At 44.2% G+C, this 24,968-nt stretch overlaps 1 protein-coding gene across 4 annotated transcripts in view; it reads left to right on the forward strand.

Moving 5' to 3' along the window:
* The window catches only part of Stim1 (stromal interaction molecule 1), a 191,792-nt gene extending 171,177 nt beyond the window's left edge, over positions 1-20,615 (forward strand). For 2 of the 4 annotated variants that reach the window (XM_031387679.1, XM_031387681.1), the window contains exons 7-13: positions 3,017-3,194; positions 8,798-8,965; positions 9,496-9,596; positions 9,873-10,108; positions 11,568-11,660; positions 13,851-13,917; positions 18,680-20,615. In XM_031387679.1, the coding sequence (XP_031243539.1) occupies positions 3,017-3,194; positions 8,798-8,965; positions 9,496-9,596; positions 9,873-10,108; positions 11,568-11,660; positions 13,851-13,917; positions 18,680-19,196 (1,360 nt within the window). In that variant the 3' untranslated portion in view covers positions 19,197-20,615. Of the gene's footprint in view, positions 1-3,016; positions 3,195-8,797; positions 8,966-9,495; positions 9,597-9,872; positions 10,109-11,567; positions 11,661-13,850; positions 14,245-18,679 lie in introns of all 4 variants that reach the window. The other 2 variants (XM_031387678.1, XM_031387680.1) reach the window with 2 other exon arrangements.
* The last annotated feature ends 4,353 nt before the right edge of the window (positions 20,616-24,968 follow it).

Raw genomic sequence — 24,968 nt, forward strand, 5'->3', positions numbered from 1 at the left:
CCTTCCTTCCTCTTTCTTTCTTTCTTTCTCTCTCTCCCTCTTTCTCTCTCTCCCTCTCTTTCTCTCTTTCTCTTTCCCTCTCTCCCTCCCTCCCTCCCTCCCTCCCTCCCTCCTTCTCTCTCTTTCTTTTTTCTTTCTTTCTTTTTTTCTGAGACAGGGTTTCTCTGTGCAGCCCTGGTTGTCCTGGAACTCATTCTGTAGACCAGGATGGCCTCAAACTCAGAAATCCATCTACCTCTGCCTCCCAAGTGCTGGGATTAAAGGTGTGCGCCACTACTGCTCGGCCTGATATTTTCTTTTTAATTAAATAGACAGTATCCTCAGGGAGGCTTACTTATTCTATTGTCTATCTTTTCTTTTTCTTTTTACTACTTTGCTGGATAATTGTGATGGTAGTCTCACTGGTTAGCCTGGATCTTGGATATAGATCAGGTTAGTCTTGAACTTGCATTGATCTACCTCTGAAGTGACTACAAGCACATGCCACCACATCTCTACCTCAATTCTAAACACTATCTCTCTTTTTCTTTTCCTTTCTTTCTTTTAGATGGTGTTTCATTGTATAGCCCTAGCTGGTCTGGAACTCACAGAGATCATCCACCTCTACCTCCAGAATGCTGGAACTAAAGGTGTACACCAACATGCCCAGCCTTTATCTTTTAAAAATACTTAATTACATATATTTAGTTGTATGTGCACACACATGAGCCACAGGAGGCAGATATAAACTATAGTGTGGGTATGGAGGTGAGAAGATACCTTACCAGAGTATATGTTCTCTTATTCTACCATATGGTGCCTTGGTATCATTAATTTGGTGTGCTTGGCAGCAAATACCTTTACCACTGAGTCACCTCTCTGGCCTCTTCCTTTCTTCTTCCTTTTCTTTTCCCATTCACATTCCCCCTTCCATCCTGTCCTTCCACCCTATTCTTTCTCACCTTCCCCTCCTTTGGACCAAATGCAGAACCTCACTCAGGCTAACCCAGTACTCTAAATCTCCTCTCTTTCCCATTATCCCCATGTCCAAGTCCTGATAACTTGATGGTTCCTCACTCCAGGAGGTGGTGGCACATGCCTTTAATCCCAGCACTTGGGAGGCAGAGGCAGGCAGATTTCTGAGTTCAAGGCCAGCCTGGTCTACAGAGTGAGTTCCAGGACAATCAGGGCTACACAGAGAAACCCTGTCTCGAAAATCTGGGGAGAGGGAGGGGGGGGTGGAAGCTTGGGTCTTGTCTTAGTTAGCTTTACTATTGCTGTGATAAAACACTGTGACTAACCGCAACTTTGGGAGGAAGGGGTTTATTTGGCTTACACTTCCACATCACTGTTTGTCATCAAAAGCAGTGAGGACAGAAACTCATACACAGTAGGAACCTAGAGGCGGGAGCTGATGCCGAGGCCATGAGCAGGCACTGCTTACCTGCTTACCTGCTTGCTCTTCACTGGCTTGCTCATCCTGCTTGCTTTCTTTTCTTTTCTTTCTTTCTTTCTTTCTTTCTTTCTTTCTTTCTTTCTTTCTTTCTCTCTTTCTTTCTTTCTCCTTTTTCTTTTATTTTCTTTCTTTCCTTCTTCTTCTTTTTTTTTTTTTTTTTAGATGAGGTTCCTCCATATAGCTGTTTGTCCTGTTTGTCCTGGACTCACTTGCAGACTGGGCTGGCCTCAAACTCACAGAGATCTGCCTGTCTCTGCCTCCTGAGTGCTGGGATTAAAAGTATGTGCTGCTACCATTCAGTAGGAGGGCAAGTTTTTACTTATTTCTTGTATTTAGGGCTTAGCAAAGGACTTGATCTTTAGTAGGAACCTGATTAACTTGTTTAATAAATGAACAGATGGATAGATGGATGAATGAATTAAAATATACAGAAGAAAGAAGGGAGGAAGGAAGGAGGTAACAGGTAATCTTTTTTAAGGTCTGCTCAGCACAGCTCCTTAGACATACATTTCAGTGTGTAGGGAGGTGTGTGTTCTTGTGCTTGTATCAGGCATCTGAGAGTCTAAGAGGTCCAGCCAATAATTCTTTTCTCATCTTCCTAAAGCTTCCCCTGCTACTATCACCTCACCTGAACCTGAACCATTAGGTTTTGCTTCACTTTTATCTATCTTTAAGGGCTTTAGAATAATTATGGACTTTGAAGTCGCAAAGATTTGAATTTTATCCTTTTATTTCTCATGTTTGTTGTATTTTATAAAGAGGTAAGGAATGTGTTTGGTGGATGTGCAGTCAGGTGTGAGGGAAGAGGGTGGCTCTTTGGGCCCATGCTGAGTCATCCCTTCCCCCTGAGGGACCAGCCATATGATGGTATAGTATAGAATAGAATTTATTCAGGGAATGGGGAGGGGAGTTGAAAGAAGAGAGAGAGAGAGAGAGAGAGAGAGAGAGAGAGAGAGAGAGAGAGAGAGAGAGAGAGAGAGAGGAAGGGAAGGGAAGGGAAGGGAAGGGAAGGGAAGGGAAGAGAAGGGAAGAGAAGAGAAGTAGAGGCCGGCCACAAGCATGTAGAGAGAGCAGGAAAGGAATGGGGAGAGAGGGGGAGCAGGAGCAAGAGGAGCGAAGGGGGCAAACAGCCCCTTGAATAGTGAGTCAGGCACACCTGGCTGTCGCTAGGTAACTGGGGAGGAACCTAGACTAAATGCTACCAGTCTTCATATTCACGTCTGTCCCAGGCTGATGTTATTATCTGCTAGGAGAAGAAATGTGAACTGCCTTGTAAACTGGTAGTTGTTATAATTTCAATGTATGAGGATAATTTCAATGTTATAATTTCAATGTATTAGGGGAGGGATTCAGATGTTTGTGAATCTGGCTTCATGGTCTTGTTTACTAGCAGTAGAATAATGGCCAACATAAGGTTTAAAGCTAGTGACTCTGGTTTCTGTTGGCCCTGACTAGCTCAGAGCTACACAGTCAGCAGAGTAGACAGGCTATATGCTGAGAGCTGGTGGCTCTTGTAGTGGCTGGCACCTCCTTGCCTCATCTCCAGCTCTCTACATTGTTCCCCACCTTCCACCCCCCCAGGCTGCACAAGGCCCAGGAGGAGCACCGAACAGTGGAAGTAGAAAAGGTCCATTTGGAGAAGAAGCTACGTGACGAGATCAACCTTGCCAAGCAGGAAGCTCAGCGGCTGAAGGAGCTGAGGGAGGGTACTGAGAATGAGAGGAGCCGCCAAAAATATGCAGAGGAGGAGCTGGAGCAGGTAGGAGAGTCTGTACCGGATGCCTTGGGAGGTGCCGAGGGGCTGGAAAGCTTCATTTGTGAATGTTTTGAAATATGGTTCAAATCTTTCTTCTGGACTTAGCAGTAAGGATAGTAGTAGAGCTATAAAAAATGGTTACCATGATTTTCAAAGAATGACAGGTACATGGGAGATAAGAGTGATTCTCTTCCCCCACTCCCCTTTTCATTGAGGTATTTATAGCAAGTGAACAAATCCTAAGTATTGAGCCGGTAAGTTTTTACACGTGGATATGCCTGTGTGAGCACTACTCAGAAAGCTCAGTTTTGCTCTATTGTAATAGCCTGTAAACTAGATTAGCTTTGCATGACTTTGAATTTTGTAAAAATGGCAGTGGGGATGGAGAGAAGGCTTAGCAGTTAAGAGAAAGTATACTTCGGCTACAGGTGACCTAGGGAAGAATTCAATTAGAAGTTCTACCTCCTGTTGACTAAGGGGCTAGTATAGACAGAGGCAGAAATCACTAAGCAAGGGCACCTAGGTTGTGACTCTGTGGTTTATAGAGTACCCTTGATATGGACTGAAAAGCACTCAGAGCCTGATCTGTTATTTGCCATGCCATTTATGTGCATTGCCATTTGTGTCTTTGGACTCAGGTGTGGAAACAGATCAAGTGTCTCTGGAAAGCCTCCAGTGTTGCAAGAAGTTTGGTTCCGTTCAAGAAAGTCGGGAGGGGGGGTGAGGTGGGGGACACCACAGGCCAGAGAGTGGAGGTGTGCCTGCAGCTGGGTGTAGACTCTGAATAGTTGGTGGGCATGAGCCTGGACAGCTAGCTTGGTGACTGTCAGCAGTGGGCTCTGCGGTAATACTGAGCTGGGTGGGGTACAGATGGGCAAATGGGGAGTCACGCTCTGTTCTAGCATGTGCCCACGTGATGAACCATGTCTTAGTTTGTTTTCCTTCTGGTGGAATCTGGCAGTCAGGACCTTGTAAACTTCTGGTTGGGGTAGAGTTCCATCTTAAAATGTTTCCCTAGCTCCTAGTGCTACTTGCATCTATACTCTTGCTCATGAGAACTCGGGATTCGGGAGTGCCAAGGTTCTCTCATTTTGACTACAGTTCAGTTCAGGTGTTTGAGGCTATGTTTTGAAGAGCTATGCTTAAATATACCTCTACCCTTGGCCCACTAAGCTGGATCTTTCCACCTTCAAACTTCTGATCTGAGCAACTCTGATTAGCAGGTACTATAATAACACCATGAGGTGAAGCAGCCATAATCTTAATTTCCCCCTGATAATCACCATCAATAACACCTGGATAAATTTACAATCCTTTCACAATTGAGCTACTCCTCCCTATAAGCAACCCCCAAGTCTCTATAGGCAAGGGCCCAAAGACTCCAGTAGGCAGAATTTGAACTCCCATTTCTGGTGTTAATACTGTGTGACAGGTGAAACAGAGATCCAATCCTGCACTTCCTGGGGTTGCCCTGAAAAGTTCAAAGACAAATTTCCTTGGCTGGGTGGCAGCCTCATGGCCCCATATGCTGCCTGTTGTTTTAGGAAGGGGAACTGGGGCTGCCCCCTCCACTCATTTCCCGACAAGGTATTGTCTTGAAAGCCTTTTTTAAATCTACAGTCTCTGGCCCAATACTTCCCTTTCCTACAAGGAGGACAGATTCTTGGGGCAGCACCTGACTGCTGCCTGTTTGTGGCTCCTAATTTCTTAGGGCAATCATATTTAAAATGATTCATACTACCACATTTAAAACATCCTTTATTCTCCTGTCTTTTTGTCAGAATCCCTTGGACCTTCCATATCTGAACTCCAAAGCAGAAAATCACCTCCTTGCAGTATAGCCTTACATAAAGTTCTCCAGTCTTGAGGCGTTAAATTTGACTCCATTACATTATCCAATAGTGCCTGTGTAAATGGGGCATTCAGACCATATTGAGCAACCGCACCTTTTAAATCTTTTATGACCTTAAATTCTAAAGGCTGATATTGTCTAATTCTCTCATTCTGCTGATCTAGCCTTTCCACTATAGGAAACACTAGCACTCCCGAAGTGTCTTGCCCATTTTCTCTAGCCCGATTAATTGCTTTCTCTAAAGGCGATTGACACGTCTCATAATTACTGTCCTTTCTTTTGCCTGATACCGCCTTTAGTTCATTCAACTCTTAGTCAATTTCTGCAACTTGATTTCAAACTCCACTTTACTTAATTGTAAATCTCCCTGATCCTTCTCTCCTGTCATAGCGGACCTAGAATTAGCAGATAAAAGCAACTCCTCTCCACAAGACTTAGTAGTTCTGCTTTCTACACAAGTATTTTGAATCTCTTCTTTTTCCATATCTGAGCTTTCTGATTCCTGTGAGCTCAATTCACTTCTGACACTCTATCTCTCTCCTCTATAATGTCCTTCACGAGTGCCCAAAGGTGGAGAGTGAATTTTTCCTTAGAGCTTTTCCATTTTTTTCCCATGTTCTTTTATTCAAATCACTTACTTCATGAATCCATGGGCAACAAGATTCTATCTCATCTGAGAGATCTTTCAATGCATTTTTTTCCACCCTGACTCCTCTTGCCTGAAGCAACTTATTTATACTCTGTATTGCTGCTTTTGACTCATTCAAACCCATACTTACTGTCACATCCCTAGGTGAATTAAAGCGCCAGGTCAGCGCCTATCCAACCTAGCCCTGTACCCTTCTTACACACACGGCAACACTTCTATAATATAAAAATAAGACTAGGCCTAGCATCAAATTTGCCTACCGTGCAGAATGGTGTACGACCTTTTATCCTTACCTTCTGAATTTTTAGGCAGAGCTCTGCTTTGACAGTATGTCCCTTATAAATCCTCCATACTTGAGTCCACGTTCAGGGGCCATCTGAAACTGCATGCAGTTTCAAGAACGGGGTTCTATTCAACCAGGAGAGAATAAAGGACCTGAAATAAAGGGTTTGAAATGCAAAGAGAAAACACGAAGCCAAGTTGCATCCCAATCAAGGCTCCACTTTACTGAGAATAAATCAGGGTTTTTATAGTCACAGGAGAAACTGAAAACAAGTCTCTAGATTACACTACAAAGAAAGTTCAGGTGCCAAAGTCCCCAGGTTCAGAAGATCTTTAGGCCGCTAGCTGGTGTACTCAGGTGGTGGGTGTGCTCAGGCAGCTTCTTCAAAGACAAACAGTCAACAGAGAGCATCTGTCTTAGCTCCCAGGAGTTAGCCCCCAAGCAGAGGCTACCAGAAGTCCAATGACTGAAGTGAAGGGGGAATGTAACACCCATGGTCCTTAATGGGGTGTAGTGGTTAAGTGTTCCAGAGCAGGTACAGATGTAGGTAGAGAATGTCTCTGCTCCTGCTGTCAAATCTCTGTGATTCCTTGGATTTGAACTCATTCTGGTAGCATGGTCCCACATGCCCTACAGTTACTCATAAAAGCCAAATAAACTAACAACCCAAGTGCAAATGAAAAAACTAATTATAAATTACTTAGTAGATTATTACTCAGCAATGTAAATCAGCCCTCACCTTAGGATTTTTTTTTTTTTTTTTTTTTTTTTGAGACAGGGTTTCTCTGTGTAGCCTTGGCTGTCCTGGAACTCACTCTGTAGACCAGGCTGGCCTTGAACTCAGAAATCCACTTGCCTCTGCCTCCCAAGTGCTGGGATTAAATACATGCACCACCACTGCCTGGCCACCTTAGGATTTTACTTAGGGTCTTCTGTGGGAATGGTACTGTTGATTTTTACCCAATAAGAAATTAAGGTGGATCTTATATATAAAGCGTATGAAAGCCAGGCACTGTCGCTCATTCCTGTAATGGCAGCACTCAGGAAGGTGAGGTAGGAAACTGACATGAGTTCCAGATGAGCCAGGACTACCTGTATCGAGATACTTTCTTTAAAACTGAAACAAAATATATGAGTATTTATGTTCAGTCAGCTGGTGGCCTGTTACTCAAATGACTGTCAAGTTAATAAAAATACATAAAGGCTGAAAAATAAAATAAAAACATTTAAATATTTATTAAGAGAGCCATATTGAATCCATTACTAATCAACCCAACATTTTATGAAAAATAACTAAATTTTTAAACTAAAACCAACATTTTTTTGTTGTTGTTTTTTTCCAAGGCATGATTTCTCTGGGTAGCCCTGGCTGTCCTGGAACTCATTCTATAGACCAGGCTGGCCTCAAACTCGAGATCTGCCCGCCTCTATCTCCTGAGTACTAGGATTAAAGACACTACCATCAATTTAATAATTTGCATATGCAATTTTGTATAATTTCTTAATATATTACTATATTCTTTTTGTTGTTTCTGATACAAGCTTTCTCTATAGATTAGGCTGACCTTGAACTGGTGAGCTCTTATTGCCTCTGTCTCCTGAAGATTGGAATTATTGGCCAGCACCACCACAGCCATCCTACATTCCATTATTAGTGTTTATATTCAGTCTGTTGTAAGAGAAAGAGGGTAAAAAGTCAATTAGTGGCAGGCGTAGGGACTCATGCCTGACATCTAAGAACTCAGAGGAGGTGGAGGCAGAGGATCAGAAGTTCAAGACCAGTTTCTTCTACTTAGTAAATTCAAGGCCATCCTGAGCTGCATGGGACCTTTCCTTTAAAAACTAAAAGTAGGATTATAGAGATGGATTAGTAGTTGAGAGCACTGGCTCCTCTTCCGAGGACTGGGATATGTGAATCTGTACCCAGGTGCCTGCAAAGCCAGAGGCATTGGCTTCCTCTGGAGCTGGAGTTAGGAAGTTATGGACTACTTCCTGACTCTGTGTGTGCACCTGTGTCAGGTGCCTGCAGAGGCCAGAGGCATTGGCTCCTTCTGGATGTAGAGTTACAGGCAGTTGTGAGCTACCTCATATGGTAGGAATTGAACATGGGTCTTCTGCAAGAGCACTCTTCACTCTGAACTGCTGATTTCTCTATGCATCCCCCAGAATTAGGTTTTCAGCCATGTGCTGTGTCTGCCATATTGTGATTTTTTTTTATTTAGTATTTTTTTTAATAGGTATGGGTATTTGGCTTGATCTATACCTGTATACCCCATGTGTGCCTGGTGTCAAGGAAATTAGAAGAAGGTGTTAGATTCCCTGGAATTGTTGTTACAGATGGTTGTGAGCTGCCATGTGGGTACTGGGAACTGAACCCAGGTTCTCTATAAGAGCAGCCAGTGCTCTTAACTGAGCATCCCTCCAGCCTACATTGTAATGTCTTGAGGCCCACACACAGACTCCAATTTACAATAAGATTATTCAGTAGCAGATATATTCCTGAAGAGACTAGGAAAGCTGGCTGAGACTGGCTGTTTGACCAAGAAAAATAAGCTAATGTGATAGCAAAGAGTGTTCTGGAGAAAGAAAAAAAAAGGTCTCTATTTGCATTCTGCTTGGCACTATCAGCAGTGATCTTGAGTAGGCTGCTTTTCTTCTCTGTGCTCACTTCCTTGTATGTGAAATTCAGAGAACAGTCTTTGTCACTTATTCCTATTGCAAGAATTGTAAAGGACTCAAGAGTTGTGAGGCTTTGCCCAGAGGTGTTAGAGAGAATGTTAATGCTAACAAACAGACTCACATTCTCATGCCCTCCCTCATAGGTTCGGGAGGCCTTGAGGAAAGCAGAGAAGGAGCTGGAATCACACAGCTCATGGTATGCTCCTGAGGCCCTCCAGAAGTGGCTGCAGCTGACACATGAGGTGGAGGTGCAATACTATAACATCAAGAAGCAAAATGCAGAGAAGCAGCTGCTGGTGGCCAAGGAGGGGGTGAGGCCTGCTCTCCCATGGGTTTCCTTTGCTCTCTTCTCTCCTCCCCACCCTCTGCCCTGTTCTTTTTATGACCCCCCCCCATTTTCTCTACTTTACCCTGTTCCTCCCTTTGAGTGGATTCTGTTTCTTTTTCTAATGTACACTGCTTAATAATGTACTAAAGTTTTTGGAGGAGGGACTGAGGGTATAGGGTATTCTGCCCTGACTTGTGGGTATGATAAAGCAAGTAGGAGGGGGTAGAAGGAAAGCGGTTTCAGCTTTCTTGCTGAAAAAGTCTGCCAAAGGAACAGAGGTCCTTCTGGGGCTCAACTGAAGCTGGAACCTTTACTTGTGCATCTTGGCAGGTTCCTGAGCACCACCCACTTCCTCCCCTGCCTTACTTCTCATTTTACTCCTTTCCTCTTTTTCTTCCTTCTCCTGTGAAGCTTGAGTTGTGTTAGGAGGACAGGGACCCAGCCATGGGAAGGCCTCATTTCTTCCAACCATGAACCCATACTCTCTTTATATTGGGGGCTTCATCTTGGCAGGCTGAGAAAATAAAAAAGAAGAGAAACACGCTTTTTGGTACCTTCCATGTGGCCCACAGCTCTTCCCTGGATGATGTGGATCATAAAATCTTAACTGCTAAGTAAGTAGCACCAGTTACCAGCTCCAGCAATGCTAACGCCGTCCTTAGAGATTGAGGTTATGTGAGGCCTTCTAACCCCAATCCCATCTCCTCACGATAGAGTGACAGCTCCGGTCTTCTACCCAAGGTCTAGTCCAGCTTCCACTTTGCTCTTAAGTTTATGATTTATTGTGTTTTTTATTCATACATGGACCAGCTTGTTCCTCTCAAAAGTAATCTTGTTCTTATTGGGGCTTCCACACGGTCCACACCTGCAGTTCTTTGTTCTGACTTCAGGCAAGCACTGAGTGAGGTGACAGCGGCACTGAGGGAGCGCCTGCACCGGTGGCAGCAGATCGAGATCCTCTGCGGTTTCCAGATTGTCAATAACCCTGGCATCCACTCCTTGGTGGCTGCTCTCAACATTGACCCCAGCTGGATGGGCAGCACCCGCCCTAACCCCGCCCACTTCATCATGACTGACGATGTGGATGACATGGATGAGGAGATTGTGTCGCCTTTGTCCATGCAGTGTAGGTGACCTCTTTGTAGGGGTGAGCAAGGGGTAGCTTTTGGTGGGCAAGATGAAATATCTATCACCTCTGCTGTGCTTAAACAGCAGTTGGGGAAGATAGCGAGGAAAGCTATAGCTCCTTCATTCGTTAATAAAACAATTCTCATTAAGATATTTCTTTATAGCTGTCCTTTTGGTGGTTTCTCCTTGCTATATGTCTTATCTGTCCTGTATCTGTCTCTTTCTTTACTCTGTTTTTCTGTTTAGTTCTCCTTTTTTCTTCCCCATGCTGTCTACCTTTATTAAAAAATAACCTTTAGAGACTTTTTATTTATAGTATAAAATAATATTCATTTGAACTATTTGTGTTTATTTATTTTCACTTTGTTTCTTGTTCCTAATTACTAAAGCAGGTGAATAGACTGATGTCTCTTTTCCTTGCCTTTCTGCGTGAGAAGCCCATATAGTTGCAGTCCTTTAAAGTGTTCCATCCCTAAAGCCTCTGAGCTGGGAGGCATTCTTGCTCAGGAGAGAACTCCTTACAAGTATGTCTGGCGGTCCACTGAACTTGGACTCCCCTACTCCCATGCATTGTCCTGGTTCTTTCTTATTTTTCCCAAAGGTGATGAGAACTTTACAAAACAGAGCTAAAGGGACAGCATTCTGTGGGAATGCTTTAGTGATTCCCTTCTGGTCCATGACTGGATTTTTATTTGGATAGGAGATTATTTTAGCTAAATACATTAGGCATATCTGTGGTGTTATCTTGGGCCCATACCTTCCAGTGCAGAGGGGATTGCAGGGCAGGTTTAGAGTTTCATACCCCTGCCTGCCCTGAAGGCCAGGTTCTTTAACCAGGCTGAATTCATAATTCAGACAAAAGTTTATTTGTAAATGTCCATTTTAATGGGTTGAGTCTGGAACTTGCTGTAAAGTCCAGGCTAACCTTGAACTTGTGATAATCTTCCTGTTCCTACCCTACCAAGTAGTAGAATTATAGACATGTAGGACCATGTAAATTTTTTCAATAGTACTTTGCCCCTGGCCAAGCCTCTTTGTCTTCTTGATCTGATATCTTTTTTGTTTTGATTTTGGTTTTTTGAGACAGGATTTTACTATGTTACTCTGGCTGGCCAGAGCTCTATGTAAGCCATGCTGTCCTCAAACTCATAGAGATCTACCTGCCCCTGCCTCCCAAATGCTGGAATTAAAGGTGTGTGCCACCTTGCCTTGCTTGATGTGATATCTTGCTAGGTCTTTAGTCAAAGGCCTAACAAGGTTTGGATCACTAATAGGCAAATCTGGATCCTAACTTATTGATCTAAAGGCTCCCATACTCTCTAGGTTAGGAAGAGGCTTCATTAGCTCTGAGCTACTTATTCCCTGTCCCCAAACCTTGCTGTATCCCATTGATAGACAGGCCAAAACCCTTCATAAATCAGATTCTCTTCTCCTTTTGGCCTGGCTGTTGACCCTAGATGCTGCCTGGCTGATGGGGCGTAGGTTCAGTGACCGCTCTCTCTGCTCTACATCCGCCGGCTCGGATGATCAGTCCCTCTGGAAATACCCGGGTTTGAGGAGCCCCTTTGGGGCTTTTGTTTTTCCGACTTTTGGAACTAAACCAACACTCCTATCCAATGGGCCCCTCTGTTGCCTGCCTCACACCCCTGCCTGCTCCCTTTGTCCCCTCAGCACTGTCCTTACTAACTGAAGGGAGGGGTTCGGGGGTGAGAAGAATCAGCCTGTTCAGCTGAGAGCTGGAGAGAAGACATCCATGGTGATGGACAGCTCAGGTCTTTCCCTTCAGCCCAGCCACATGAGTGTCCTGGTGGTAGCAGACCTTCTTCCTGCTGGGCTGGAAGGGAAAGCAAGGAAAAGAACATTCTTCTTTTTTTCTTTTTCATGTTTCTTCCTTTTTCTCCTCATTTCTACTTTTTTCCTCTCCTTCCCTTCCTACTATGGGCTTCTTTTTCTTCAAGCATTTCATGCTTTGGAAGCTACCAGCTGTATAAGCCCTGCTGCCTAACTCTCCATCACTGTGGGACTGTGTTCTCTCCATGACTTGGCCTTATAAAGCTCTGCCACCCTAGTAACCTCTGACTTCCTCTAACTTTTAAGAATAAATGTCTTTTTGTTTTTTAAGTTGGAGCTGGGATTGAGCCTAAAAATATTCTTTGGCACATCCCTAGGTTACCTGGTACCCAGGTTGGAGTGATAATTATTCTCCAAGAGCCTGGTTCACAGCACTGATCTAGGTCACTGTTGTTTATGTACATATTAGAGGAAATCTGGAGGCGGGCGGGGGAAGCATTAATAGTAGCTTTAAAAAGACACTCATTGCCTCACCATAGCTGGATTCTTTTTCTTGCATTTTTTATTTTTATTTTTTATTTTTTATTTTGGTTTTTGTTTTTTGAAACAGGGTTTCTCTGTGTAGCCTTGGCTGTCCTGGAACTCACTCTGTAGACCAGGCTGGCCTCAAACTCAGAATCCGCCTGCCTCTGCCTCCCAAGTGCTGGGGTTAAAGGCATGCGCCACCACCGCCCGGCTTTTCTTGCATTTTTTTACCAACTTAAAAAATGATTTTATTTTTATTTGAAATTCTGTGTATTTGTGTATATGTTGACTTTGGGTCTGTGCACATGAATGCAGGACCCATGGTGACTAGAAGAGAGCATTGGGTCCCTAGAGCTGGAGTTAGAGACAGTTGTGAGTTGCTCAAGGTGGGTTCTGGGAACTGAACTTGCATCCTTTTTGAGAGCAGAACACACTGTTAACAGATGGGACCATCTTCCCAGCCTCTTCTTGTGAAATTTTAAAAATATGGTTAAGATATTAAGTATAATGGCCTGTGTGGGTATTCAGAGGCACTACTTAGAAGTATCAGAACAACCCCTCAGGATTTTAGAAAGGTAGATTAAAATGAGAATGGTTATGGCTTAGGCCGCAGCTAGAAGTAGAGAGGCTTGGGTTCAAACTCTTGGGTTGTGTGTTCCAAAGTTCAAGGCTAGTTCATAAAAAATTTCATTTTTCTTCATCTCTTGGAACTTTTTGTTTGTTTACTTTTCTAAAATAGAGTCTTACTGTATAGCTTAGCCTAGCCTGTAGCTCACTTTATGCTGGCTTCCAACTCATAATCCTACTTCCTCAGTCTGTCAAGTGCTGAGATTACAGTTATGTCCTATCACACCCAGCTCCAGAACATCTTAATAAGTGCCTTCCATGTTATTAAAATCTTTTTATAAGTATCACTTTTAATATCTCTGTCATCTGCCAGAAAATAGATGTATTCTTATTTTTTGTTATTCTGCCTTTATGCATGCTTCCATGCAACAGTTAATAATGATCCAATGAACATGTTTGTGTACAAGTCCTTGTCTGTGTTGTAAATTATTTTCTGAGGTTGGCTAAAGAGAAAAGGCTGGTTCTTGGTGCTCTCCCGGACCTTGCTCCTAGTCCCTATCCTCTACTGTCCTGCCTGTGTCCTCTCACTAACTGCCTTGCAACTTCCCTTTATAGTGACATTGGCCTTAGGTCTCCTTCTATTGAAGTTGCCACTAAAATTGCCCTGGGCACCTTATCTACAATTTCCCATCCTTTCAGGTCCCATAGCGGGAGGTTTCCGGGAGGTAGTGTCCTTTTCTCTGGATTGAGTATCAGAGGTCCAGAGAGGTATCTAGCAGGCATATCTTTATGGGTACCTGCTTGCTTGCACCCAACTTGGATGCCTAGTCCTTACATTTTCTTTACTCTCCTTGCAGCCCCCAGCCTGCAGAGCAGTGTCCGGCAGCGCCTGACGGAGCCACAGCTTGGCCTGGGATCTCAGAGGTTGGTAGAGGGCGAGGCTGGCCACTTCTTGACAAGCCGGGTATCTCTGCGGCGAATGCGTAGCCTTTCATCTGGACAGTCTTTCACTTCTGAAGGCCACGGGACCAGCCCTCCATCTGCCTCTGCTTCTTCTTCCTGCTCCTCTTCCACTACCACCATCGCTACCACCACCACCACCTCCACTACCACCACCACCATCAACACCGTCCATGTTCACCCTGTTTATTATCACCACAGCACTTCCTATTTCCTCCAGATGGATCCCTACCCTGACCCAACCCCTTCTGACAGCATCGCTGTGATGTCTGGGCATTCAGAGAGCTTGGGGTATCAGCTATCTCTCTTCTCTTTCTTCCTTTCCTTCCTACTGCTTTGACCGTGGCCTCTGCCTGCTGCCTGCTGCTGCTTGTTGACCTCTGGGAGGTGTGGTGGGGAATCTTTCCCTGTCCTTTCCTTTCTCAGTTCAGAAGTTTCTTTATTAAGGTCAGCTTAATTCCCTACACCTGCCTTCCCTTTGCTATTTGGGGTTTTCTCTGAAAATGAGTAACATCCTCTTCCCTCATGATCCTATATCACTTGTTTAAATTATGTACTTTTAGATCAGTCATCTCATTTCCTTTATTCCTTAAGCAAATATACTCTGTGCGGGGCACTTCTGAATATAGGGGTTCATAGGTGATCAGCTGTAATCCCAGTCACCATGACCTATATAGTCTTGCTTGGGAAAGGCACACAAATAAACTGCAACAATCTCCTAAGTGCTCTGGGGTACTGAGGAAGGAGGAATGACTAACAGTGTGTATCTAGGTGGAATGCTTTACAAAAGAGACGACATTTGTGGTGAGGCCAAAAAGAGAAAGAAAAAGGTGTTCTAGCTTGAGGAAATGTTTTGTGCAGAGGAATAGAGGTGTAAGAATATATTATATATTTGAAGTGAAAACACTACGTATGTGTTGGAGAAAGAGGGGCCAATGAGGTCAGAAGGATTCAAAGATCAGAAAGGCTACAGGTTTGGCCTTTATCATTTTAGAAATGGAGCACCATAAAAGGATTTCTGAATGAAAGTGAATTGGCTATACTTCCATTTTAGAGGATTGGGGGGTAATTACAAGTGCTTGCTGCTAAGCTTGATGACCTGAGTTTGAACCCAAGAGCTTGCTCACATGGTAGAACGAAAGAGCCAACTCCTGGAAGTTGCCCTCTGACCTCTGCATCTGTGCCATGTGCATGTGTATAAAACACACAAAATAAGTAAGTGTAATAAAGTAAGAATTAAAATATTTCCATTTTATAAATAATATTTTAGTGGCCTGCATGCAGGAAGAAAGGAAGGCTAAGGAATTTGAGGTATTGCAGTATAGCACTTGGGAGGTACTGAGGCCTTGACTTGGGAAGATGATTCACTTATAACTGGCCACAGGTATAGAAAGGAGAATCTAGTTTGATACCTAGGTGTCTGGCTTGACTGAATAAATGAGTGCAGCCTTCATGAAGTTACAGTACAGGAGAAGGAGTACAGACTTGGGATTTTGGGACAAGAAAAGCTAAGCAGGAATCAAAATATGTATTTGTTAAAGTAGGCAGTTAAGGCGTGAAAGGGTCATTTTTCTTAGGCTGCAGAGATACATAGGACAGAGCACAGACTCTTGACTTTTCATTCAAGATGATTGTCCTTCTGAAAGGTCTCAGTAAGTGACCTAGAAAAGAGCTGGAAGTTTCTCCTCCGCCTGGTCTGTCTGGCAGCTCATTGATTTTCCCTGCTAATATATCAAAATATTAGGCGAAGATCAGAGGTTGAACTTGCATGGGATAAGCTTAGGAGTGAGGAGGGCCTCACCTTTGGAAGTAGCTCTCATCCCTGAAGTTGTGACTATGCCTTGGTCCTAGTTGCCGAGCTACAGCCTGCTTACTCTGTTGATTTCTTTTGACTCAGCCTCATCTTTCTGCCTCTGCTTCATGAACCTGGAGAGTTATCCTTGAGAGATGTTCCTTTTGCTTCCACAGAGGGACTGTCCTTATGAGGACTATTACTGAGCAGTTGCCCATGTTCACTCTCATCCTCATTTTCATCTTCAGGTGTGGGAAGAGAGACTGTGCCTCCCAGTACTTATGGAGAGGACTGGGATGGTTCGGGGAAGCTAGGGGTTGCTGGGATTCCATGCTCGGGGGCCTACGCCCAGGCAGTGGGGAGGAAGGGTGGGTAGTACCTGCATTCACCTGGCCTGTTCACTGCTTAATTTTCTTTTGCACCATGCACCAGAGGATCATCTCTAAAGGCAAACAGGCTCTCTAGTAAGGTTAGTAGTTTGGGATGGGAGTTCAAGGCAGCTTAGCCTTGGGGAGGGATAGCTCTGGCCTAAAAGGTCTCAGAAGTTCAGGGAGGGAAGGTGAGCACACCTTCCTGGGTGTTTCCCCTCTTTTATCTACTAAGGCTTTTTCCTAGATCCTTATTTTTCTATGGGATTCTTAGCTTTTAATTGATGAGGGAGGCATGGAAGGATAAAAATCAAGAACAAGTTTAGGACTGTGGGTCAGAAAAAGTGAGGCTGGGAAGTCCAAGCTTTTTTGTATCTTTTCCTTGGTGTATAAGGGTAGAAATTCCTAGGATCTTACTACCTCCTCAGTTTAAAAAAGCTGCCACTTTTAATGTGGATTCTTGGAATGTCTTAGAACTTTCTTAGTGGTATGTGTTAATGTGGAGGATTGTTATGTGCTTAGAGAAAGAAGGACACTTTTTAAATGTTTAAGATGTAGGCCTGGCTGGCCTCAAACTTGCTTTGTAGCTAAGGGTAATCTTCACTTTATGCTCCCCCTGTTTCTACTTCCCATTTGCTGGGAGTATAGGTGTGTGGTACCACACCCAGCCTTGGGTTTGGGGCAGTTCTCTGCCTTAGCCCTCCAAGTACTGGAATTACAGATGTGCACTTGGGAGAGACACATTTAGATAAAAGCAAGGACCAGTGTCAGATATATGAGGACAAGTAGGAGCCTGAATATTTCCAGACAATGGGTTATGTGGCTGAAACAGTATTTTTAGTAGTAGAATTGGAGCTAGCATTGTCTCCCAATAGCCAAGCCCCTGGGGGTCAGCTGGCCGTGCAGTTGCTGCTAGTTAGCTGTTCCCTGAGAAAGAAGTCTATCATAGCTACGAGCCAAGCCCTTACTCTTCGATGTTCCAGGAGGCTGGTACCTTCCTAACTTTAACCCTTGGCTTCCTTACCTAGTCCTGTGTTTCCTTTCCTTCTAACTTACATGTTTATACCTTTCCTTCGGCCTTTCCCTCTGCCTCTGTTGTGGGCTCTCAGGCCTCTGAGAAAGTGAAGGAGACCTCTTCATTGTAAAGGAAGGAGCAGCAGCATCTGGGGTGGTTTATGGGCTTCCTAGGTTCAGCCTAGCCCTTAAAGGGTTTTTCAGTCCCCGAACTAGACTCTGTGTGTGTCCAGTGTATAATGGCATGGTCCTATAACTCAGACCTGCAAAGAAAGCCTCTTGTGACTGGTCTTCATATTGGCCTTCCAGGTTAGCCAAAGTTCGTTGCCTTTACTTCTACAGTACTTTGCATTTTGCAAGTGCTTTGTTAAGATTTTGTTCTTTCAAGCCAGGCGCTGGTGGTGTACGCCTTTAATTGGGAGGCAGAGGCAGGTGGATTTCTGAGTTCGAGGCCAGCCTGGTCTACAGAGTGAGTTCCAGGACAGCCAGGGCTACACAGAGAAACCCTGTCTCAAAAAACCAAAAACCAAAAAGAAAAAAAAAAAAGATTTTGTTCTTTCAAACAGTCTTGAAAATACTAGTTTAATATCATCTTTGTTGGACAAGAATTGTGGCTCAGCAAAGTTATATGACTTATCTAAAATCATACAGAAGGGTCCAGAATTCTTCTCAACCCCTGCACCTTAAAGGCCAATGTTCTATCTTCCTATGCCTCTCTACATTCTCCCTGTCAGCAGAGCTCTGAAACAAACTCCACACTTCCTTTTTTTATTTTAATTTTTCAGCACTTCTCCATGTCCATCTATAAATTCTGTGAGAGGGTAGGAAGAGGCAACATCTTGGCCTTTGGGGTGAATGAGGGGATTGTTTGCTAGGCTGTTCTAACGTCTCCTCCTCAGCCTTGGTCAGGCCTGCTGACTGCATGTTCTGTCCTTTGGATCCTGGCCCAGACTGCATGTGTCCCAGGTGTGATAGAGTAAGTGGTGGGAGAAAGGCATGGAAAACATGATTTGGAGCAACACGCAGCTTTTATGGTAGCTTAGGGTTGAGTCCTAAGAAACTTTGGCAGCCATGGGAAGGCATATTATTGAAGAGGATGCCTATGGAATTTGAGCCTATGGTTTATATCAGTGTAGCACCTTGGAATTCAGCAGGGATCAGGCCCAGCCATTGCAAAGCTATTTGCCTGATGATGATGCTATATAATGACATTTGTTTTTGTTTCTTTTTGTTTGTCTTTTCTCATTATTGTTCCCTTTCTCCTATTTCTACCCCCTTTTCGTTCCTTTTCTTTTTCAATCTGTCCCTGTTTCTTAATCCTGTCCCCTCTCTTACCCTGTCCTGATGATTTACTCAACTTCTTTTTTTTATTTACTCAACTTTTACTACTCATTCCTCTTTCCTTTTTATCCCATTTTCCCTGCTACTTGTTTCTTTCTCTTCATTTTTCTGCCTATCTTTGCCTTCTCAACATTTCCCCTCTTTCTTCTGCACCTTTTTCCATTTCCTTGTATTCTATGTTTCTTTTTTCTTCTTTGTCCTATATTTCCAGGGATTTGACCCATTCCGATTCGGAGTCCTCCCTCCACATGAGTGACCGCCAGCGTGTGGCCCCCAAGCCTCCTCAGATGGGCCGTGCTGCAGAAGAGGCTCTCAATGCCATGCCTTCCAATGGCAGCCATCGGCTGATTGAGGGGGTCCATCCAGGATCTCTGGTGGAGAAACTGCCTGACAGCCCTGCTCTGGCCAAGAAGACGTTACTGGCACTGAATCATGGCCTAGACAAGGCCCACAGCCTGATGGAGCTGAACCCCTCAGTTCCACCTGGTGGCTCCCCACTTTTGGATTCTTCCCATTCTCATAGCCCTAGTTCTCCAGACCCAGACACACCATCTCCAGTTGGGGACAACCGAGCTCTGCAGGGTAGCCGAAACACACGAATTCCCCACTTGGCAGGCAAGAAGGCTGTGGCTGAGGAGGATAATGGTTCTATTGGGGAGGAGACAGACTCTAGTCCAGGCAGGAAGAAGTTTCCCCTCAAAATTTTTAAGAAGCCTCTTAAGAAGTAGACAGAATAGGGTGGTAGTGTTGAGACAGCCTGTCCTTCCCTGGGTCTTCTGCCTTCACCTCCCTTCCTTTTTTTGAGATATCTGGCCCCTAGAGTGGGGCATGGAGGGGCTGGCCCAAGGGCCTGGGCACTGTACATACCTGCCCCGCTCATCCTTGGTCCTTCATCATTATTTATTAACTGACCACCATGGCCTGCCTGTCCAGATACCCTTCCCACCATGGGCTGCTGCTGTCACATCCTCTCCACTTCAGTGCATGTCTTAGTTGCTGTTCCCTCAGTTCCCACTCCACTTTTGGGGTCCAGCTTCTGTCTCTGCTGTCCCAGTTTTGAGGTTTGGTTTTTGTTTCTGTCTCCTGCTTTCAGGCTCCTCTCTCCCATTACTCCCCAACGTTCCCCAGCAGTTGTGGGGAAGATAGGAGGAGTAACATCTGACACCTGTACCTCAGATCTATTCATCCTACTCACATCATTCTGCTTACCCCAGACTGGGCCAAGGTCCTAATCTCTGGGGTTTGTTCTGTGGAAGTGTGGTGGACTGGAGGGAACCTTATCCTGGAGCTCATTTAGATCTTCAGGGCTCCATTCAGGGAGTGGAACCAACTCCCAGGGAACAAGTCACCAGAGTTTTAAAGAGAGGCCAGGCTTGTGATTGATGGGAGAGACTTCTCTTATTTGGAGGATGAGTAGATGCCAAAGCTGTGGGCTATACGGCAGTTGCCATTTTTTCTCTTGCCCTGCCCACATCTTCCTTCCTCTTACCTCTGTTCCCCTATATTGTAGGAGTGTATCTCTTAAGAGGTGCTGCCCTGAAGCTCCTCATGCGTCAGTACTACTGGGGCTCAGGACAACTGGCTCCCCTGGCTATGGGAGCCACAGTCATGACACAGGGCTCTTGTGGAGCCCTGGGCAAGGATGTTGTATTTGAACCAAAAGACAAACAGTTTTAAAGTAAAAAAAAATTAATAATAAAAGAAATAAATCTCCTGAATTTCCCAAGTGCCTGCACAGCATCCTTCCTTTGTCAGACTCCATTTTCATGTTACTGCATAGCCTGGGCCACAGGCTCAAAACAGGCCCAATTGGTTTGGGGAAGGGGTGGAGAAGGAAGATGGTGTATGTATGTGAAGGCTGCTGTGAGACCACTTCTCCCCCCACACCTCCCATCTTCCAGACAACTCTCTCCTTTACCTGTTTTTGCTATGGCTGTAAAGGTATTTTTCCCTCTGCCCCATTCTGCCATGCCTCTACCCTGAGTTCCTAATTTGGGCCTGGGCTGGGTGCAGCTGGGGCTGGTCTTAGTCGGGTGCTAGGCTGTAGACTGCCTTGGTGCCCCCTAGACACCCTCACATGGGTTTTTCTGTGTTATTTTCATAAGATTCTTTGAAGTCCAATAAAGCATGTAGGAGATTTTAACCTCTGCTGGCTGTGACTCTTATTGTATCCCCATGGCTTAATAACCAGGATTAAGAGGTTGGTGAGCCAGTGGGTTAGGGCACTTGACTTCAACCCTTACAGACTTGAGTTTCATCCCTGAGACCCACATGGTAGAAGGAGAGAACAAACTCTGAAAGTTGTTCTCTAATTTAATTTCTACACATGTGCTGTGCTGTGCATGCATAAGGAGGGGTACAAAAAAATACATTTTCTTCTTTTCGTCCCACCCCCCCCCCAGCCAAGTTTTCTCTGTGTAGACTGGGTATTGTGGTAAATAGAATTGGGGGTTTCTACCCCACCTGAGATCATTTAGTTCTCAGATAAAAGACACAAAACCTATAGATTTATAATTAGCCTTAAAAGCACCAGAGCTAGGCAGCTGTCAAGTCTCTAAGCTATTTTGTCTACTTCCCTATCAGTAACCCCTAGTTAAACCTTGTCATGTACTGCTCTGGCCGCTCTTACTCCAACTAGTCAGGCCTCATGACCAGTTCTCACAGCCCCCTATCCCATGGTGTCTTCTCTCTATTCACCTCTTTGCTCTTTCTTCCTCATAGTCTCTGCCTCAGATTCCAAGCCCAGGGAATTGAAGCTCCACTTACCTCTCCTCTGCCCAGCTATAGGCTGTAGGCATCTTTATGTAACTAATAGTTTTACGTTAAGGAGCAGGGTTACACAGCATCACTTGGTGTACATGAGGATCTGAGGCAGAGACCACAAGGAGGAAAGAACAGAGAGGTAAAGAGAGAAGACAGCATGGGATGAGGGACTGTGAGAACCGGTCATGAGAGCCTGATGATCAGAGGAAGAGCAGCCAAAGCAGAACATGGCAAGTTATAACAAGGGTTATTGACAGGGTTTCCTCATCCCTGAGGGAATCAGAACTTGGGGGCCAGTATTTAGCATTTAATATATAGCCCAGCTAAATAAATTAGTGTTTTGAAAAACATAAAAGGGGCAGGCTGTGGCTGCACACACCTGTAATCCCAGCACTTGGGAGGCAGAGGCAGGTGAATTTCTGAGTTCAAGGCCAGCCTGGTCTATAGAGTGAGTTCCAGGACAGACAGGGCTACACAGAGAAACCCTGTCTTGAAAAACCAAAAAAAAAAAAAAAAAAAAAAAAAAAAAAAAAAAAAAAAAAAACCAAAAAACAAAACAAAAAAAACCCAAACAAACAAAAAACAAACAAACAAAAAAACCCCCAAACAAACAAAAAAACCAAGAAATTTTTGAGACAGTATCTTATCCTTGAACTCATCATGCAGATGAATCTACCCTTGTATATATGCCATTCTATCCACTTGACAATACTATTTCTGAACTATCTTAAAAGGAAAAAAAGGAACACTTATTACATGCCTGCGTGTACCATAGCCTTTCTGTGGAAGTCAAAGGACAACTTGTGGGAGCTGGTTCTCTCCCGTGTGGATCCTGGGGGATTGGACTCTGATCATCAGGCTTGGTGGTAAATGCTTTACCACCATCTCAATGACCCTGCCTTTTTTTTTTTTTAAATTAAAGCATACAATCATTGAATAAAATACTGAGGTTTATATTGGTGTCTTCATGCATGAATAACATGTTTGAATAGCATGTTCTTTGGTATTATTCACCCCCTCCTCTAAACTGCATTCATTCTTAGGTCCATAAACCTATCCTCTTGGTTTTGCTGCATTTCAAAAGAAATGAGGAAACAAATTGGTAAAGGGAAATGGATTTATTCCTAGTTTTTTCACTAGGGAGAAAAATAACTCACTCCTTTTCTCTAGCGTGCTTGTAGCCTTTACAGTTTATAGAAAACTATGAGACAAACGCAAGAAGGTATGCAGCCCTGTCTATGAGACATGCCTTTACTGGGTGCTGGAGGAGATTACTTATCTTTAGATAGCTTGCACTGGCTCAGTTCTCCGAAGTTCTCTGTTAGCATAGAGAGATAAGGGCCTCTCTTTAGAATTTAGAATATTTCTGAATTTTGCCAGGGTCCTAGCCCATTCTTATGTATGGAGTCACTGCTATGTCGGTGACCCTCAGTTTGACCAAAGTTCAAATTAAGAGTCTGTATTAAGCAGAACAGGAGTTGCCTAGAAACACTGCTCACAGAGCAGCCATGAATGCACACTACAGGGAGCTTCTAAAGACAAAGGACACACACAGAAAAACTACAGCCTGGTTGGCAGTTGCAGGGGGAACAAGCAGTTTAACAAGAGTCAAAAATATGCAGTTAGCTGGAGCATTTTGACCCCGAGTTTCTAGAAGAGGGTGGGGTACTTTCCAATGAGACTTTCCTGGGAGGGAGTAGAAACCAAAGATGATTTCAGCTAAGACAAAATGGAGAAGCTTTTACCCTATTATATTTTTCCTCTTTCCAAATAGTGTCTCTCCCCCATTTTCTTAGTTTTATTATTTACTCTTTCATACAATATGTCTAGATCGAAGTTCCCCCTCTCTCCACTCCTCCCATTCTCCCACTAACTTCCCTCTCTCCCATCCACTCCTCCATTTCCCTTCAGAAAAAAGTGCACCTCCCAGGGATATCAAGCATGACAAGATTCGTAAGACTAGGCACAAACCCACATATCAAAGTTGTGCAAGGCAACCCAGTAGCAGGAAAAGGGTCAGAAAGAACAGATGAGTCAGATACTCCCCACCTCCACTGCTAGGAGTCTCACAAAAACACCAACCTAACATAACATACACACAGAGCACAGACCCTTGCAGGCTCCATGATTGCTGCTTCAGTGTCCCTATGAGTGAGTCCCTTTGAGGCCTGCTCAGTCGATTCAGTGGGCCATGTTCTCCAGGTGTCCTCTACCCTTGTGGCTCCTACAATTCTTTCTCTGAGCTCTGAAGGGAGAGATCTATGGAGATCTCCAGTTTGGGCTTTCTTTCTCTGTCTAACATTTGGCTGTGGGTTTTTACATCTGCTCCCATTAGCTGCAGAAGGAACCCTCTCTGATGAGGACTGGCTAGGCACTGATCTAGAGTTTTGGCAGCTGGCCCAAGTTTGGGTTTTTTGTTTGTTTTTATTTTTTAGGTCTGGGTTCCACATTAGAAAACAAATGCAATACTTGTCTCAATGAGCTTGCCTTATTATGATGGTCTCCAGTTCCATTTTCTAGCAAATGATATATTTTTCCCCTAACATATGAAGAACACTTGTGTACCCATATCATGGTTTCCCCTGTATAGCCCTGGTTCCTCTGGCTTCCTGTGATGGGTGGAGATGGACAGCTTCTGGAGGGTACGAGAAACAAATGAAAGGTTTTAGCGAAAGAATACCACATACATTATTTTATAAAGACCAGTTTGTGTGACCCAAGTTAGTTTTTATACTTGTCTTGAATAGGTTTAAAATAGGACTTTCACTTTTTTCTTTCTTTTTTTTTTCACTTAGCTCCCCCCCCTTTATTGAAAATGGATTTTTTTTTCAGCTCACAGAACATATCCTGATTATGTTTTCCCTTCTCTCCTTCTAGTTCCTTCCCATATGGGTCCCACCCCTTTTTGTCTCTCTTTAGAAAACAAACAAGCTTCTAAGGGATAATAATAAAATATAATAAAAGAAAACATCTGTATTGAACAAAACCAACAGAAGGAAAGAACCCAAGAGAAGGAACAAGAATCAGAGATCCATTTGTTCACACCCTCTGGAATCCCATAAAAACACTAAGCTGGAAGCCAGGCAGGCCCTGGGCATGCTGCCTTAGTCTCTTGGGTTCATATGAGCAAAGAGGGCCTTGATTCTTTGGTGTCCTCCATCCCCCTAGGCTCTTACACTCTTTCTTCATTTTTTTCCGTGGGCCCCCTGAGTCATTAGGGGAGGGATTTGATGGAGAAGTCCCTTAGGACTGAGTATTAGCAGGTGTCTTGGTCTCTGCATAATGTCTGGCTGTTTTCATTTTATTAATGTGTTTGGTTACCAATGCCATACCACCTCAAGACGACAACTACTTTATTGCTGATCCTATCTCTATCACCATCCAGAAAATTGTAAAAGCAAACGGATCTTGGTCCTCCGTAAGAATTTCGTAGCACCCCTATTTCTGTAAGGATGAAATTCAAATACCTTTGTTCTAGCCCTTTAATTCAGCTGTGTAGACCTAAGAGCCTCAGTCTTCTTATTTGCTCTTCTTCCCCCCCCCTCCCCCGGCCTGAGACAGGGTTTCTCCTATAGTCCTGACTGTCCTGGAACTCACTCTGTAGACGAGGCTGGACTAGAACTCAGAAATCTTCCTGCCTCTCTGCTTCCCAAGTGCTGGGATTGAAGGTGTGTGCCACCACCGCCCAGCTTCCTAAGTGCTTCTTATTTGCGGGTTGTAGGCTTTAGTGCAAACCA

This window comes from Mastomys coucha, unplaced genomic scaffold (genome assembly GCF_008632895.1).
Source record: "Mastomys coucha isolate ucsf_1 unplaced genomic scaffold, UCSF_Mcou_1 pScaffold21, whole genome shotgun sequence".
In the NCBI taxonomy this organism is placed as follows: domain Eukaryota; kingdom Metazoa; phylum Chordata; class Mammalia; order Rodentia; family Muridae; genus Mastomys; species Mastomys coucha.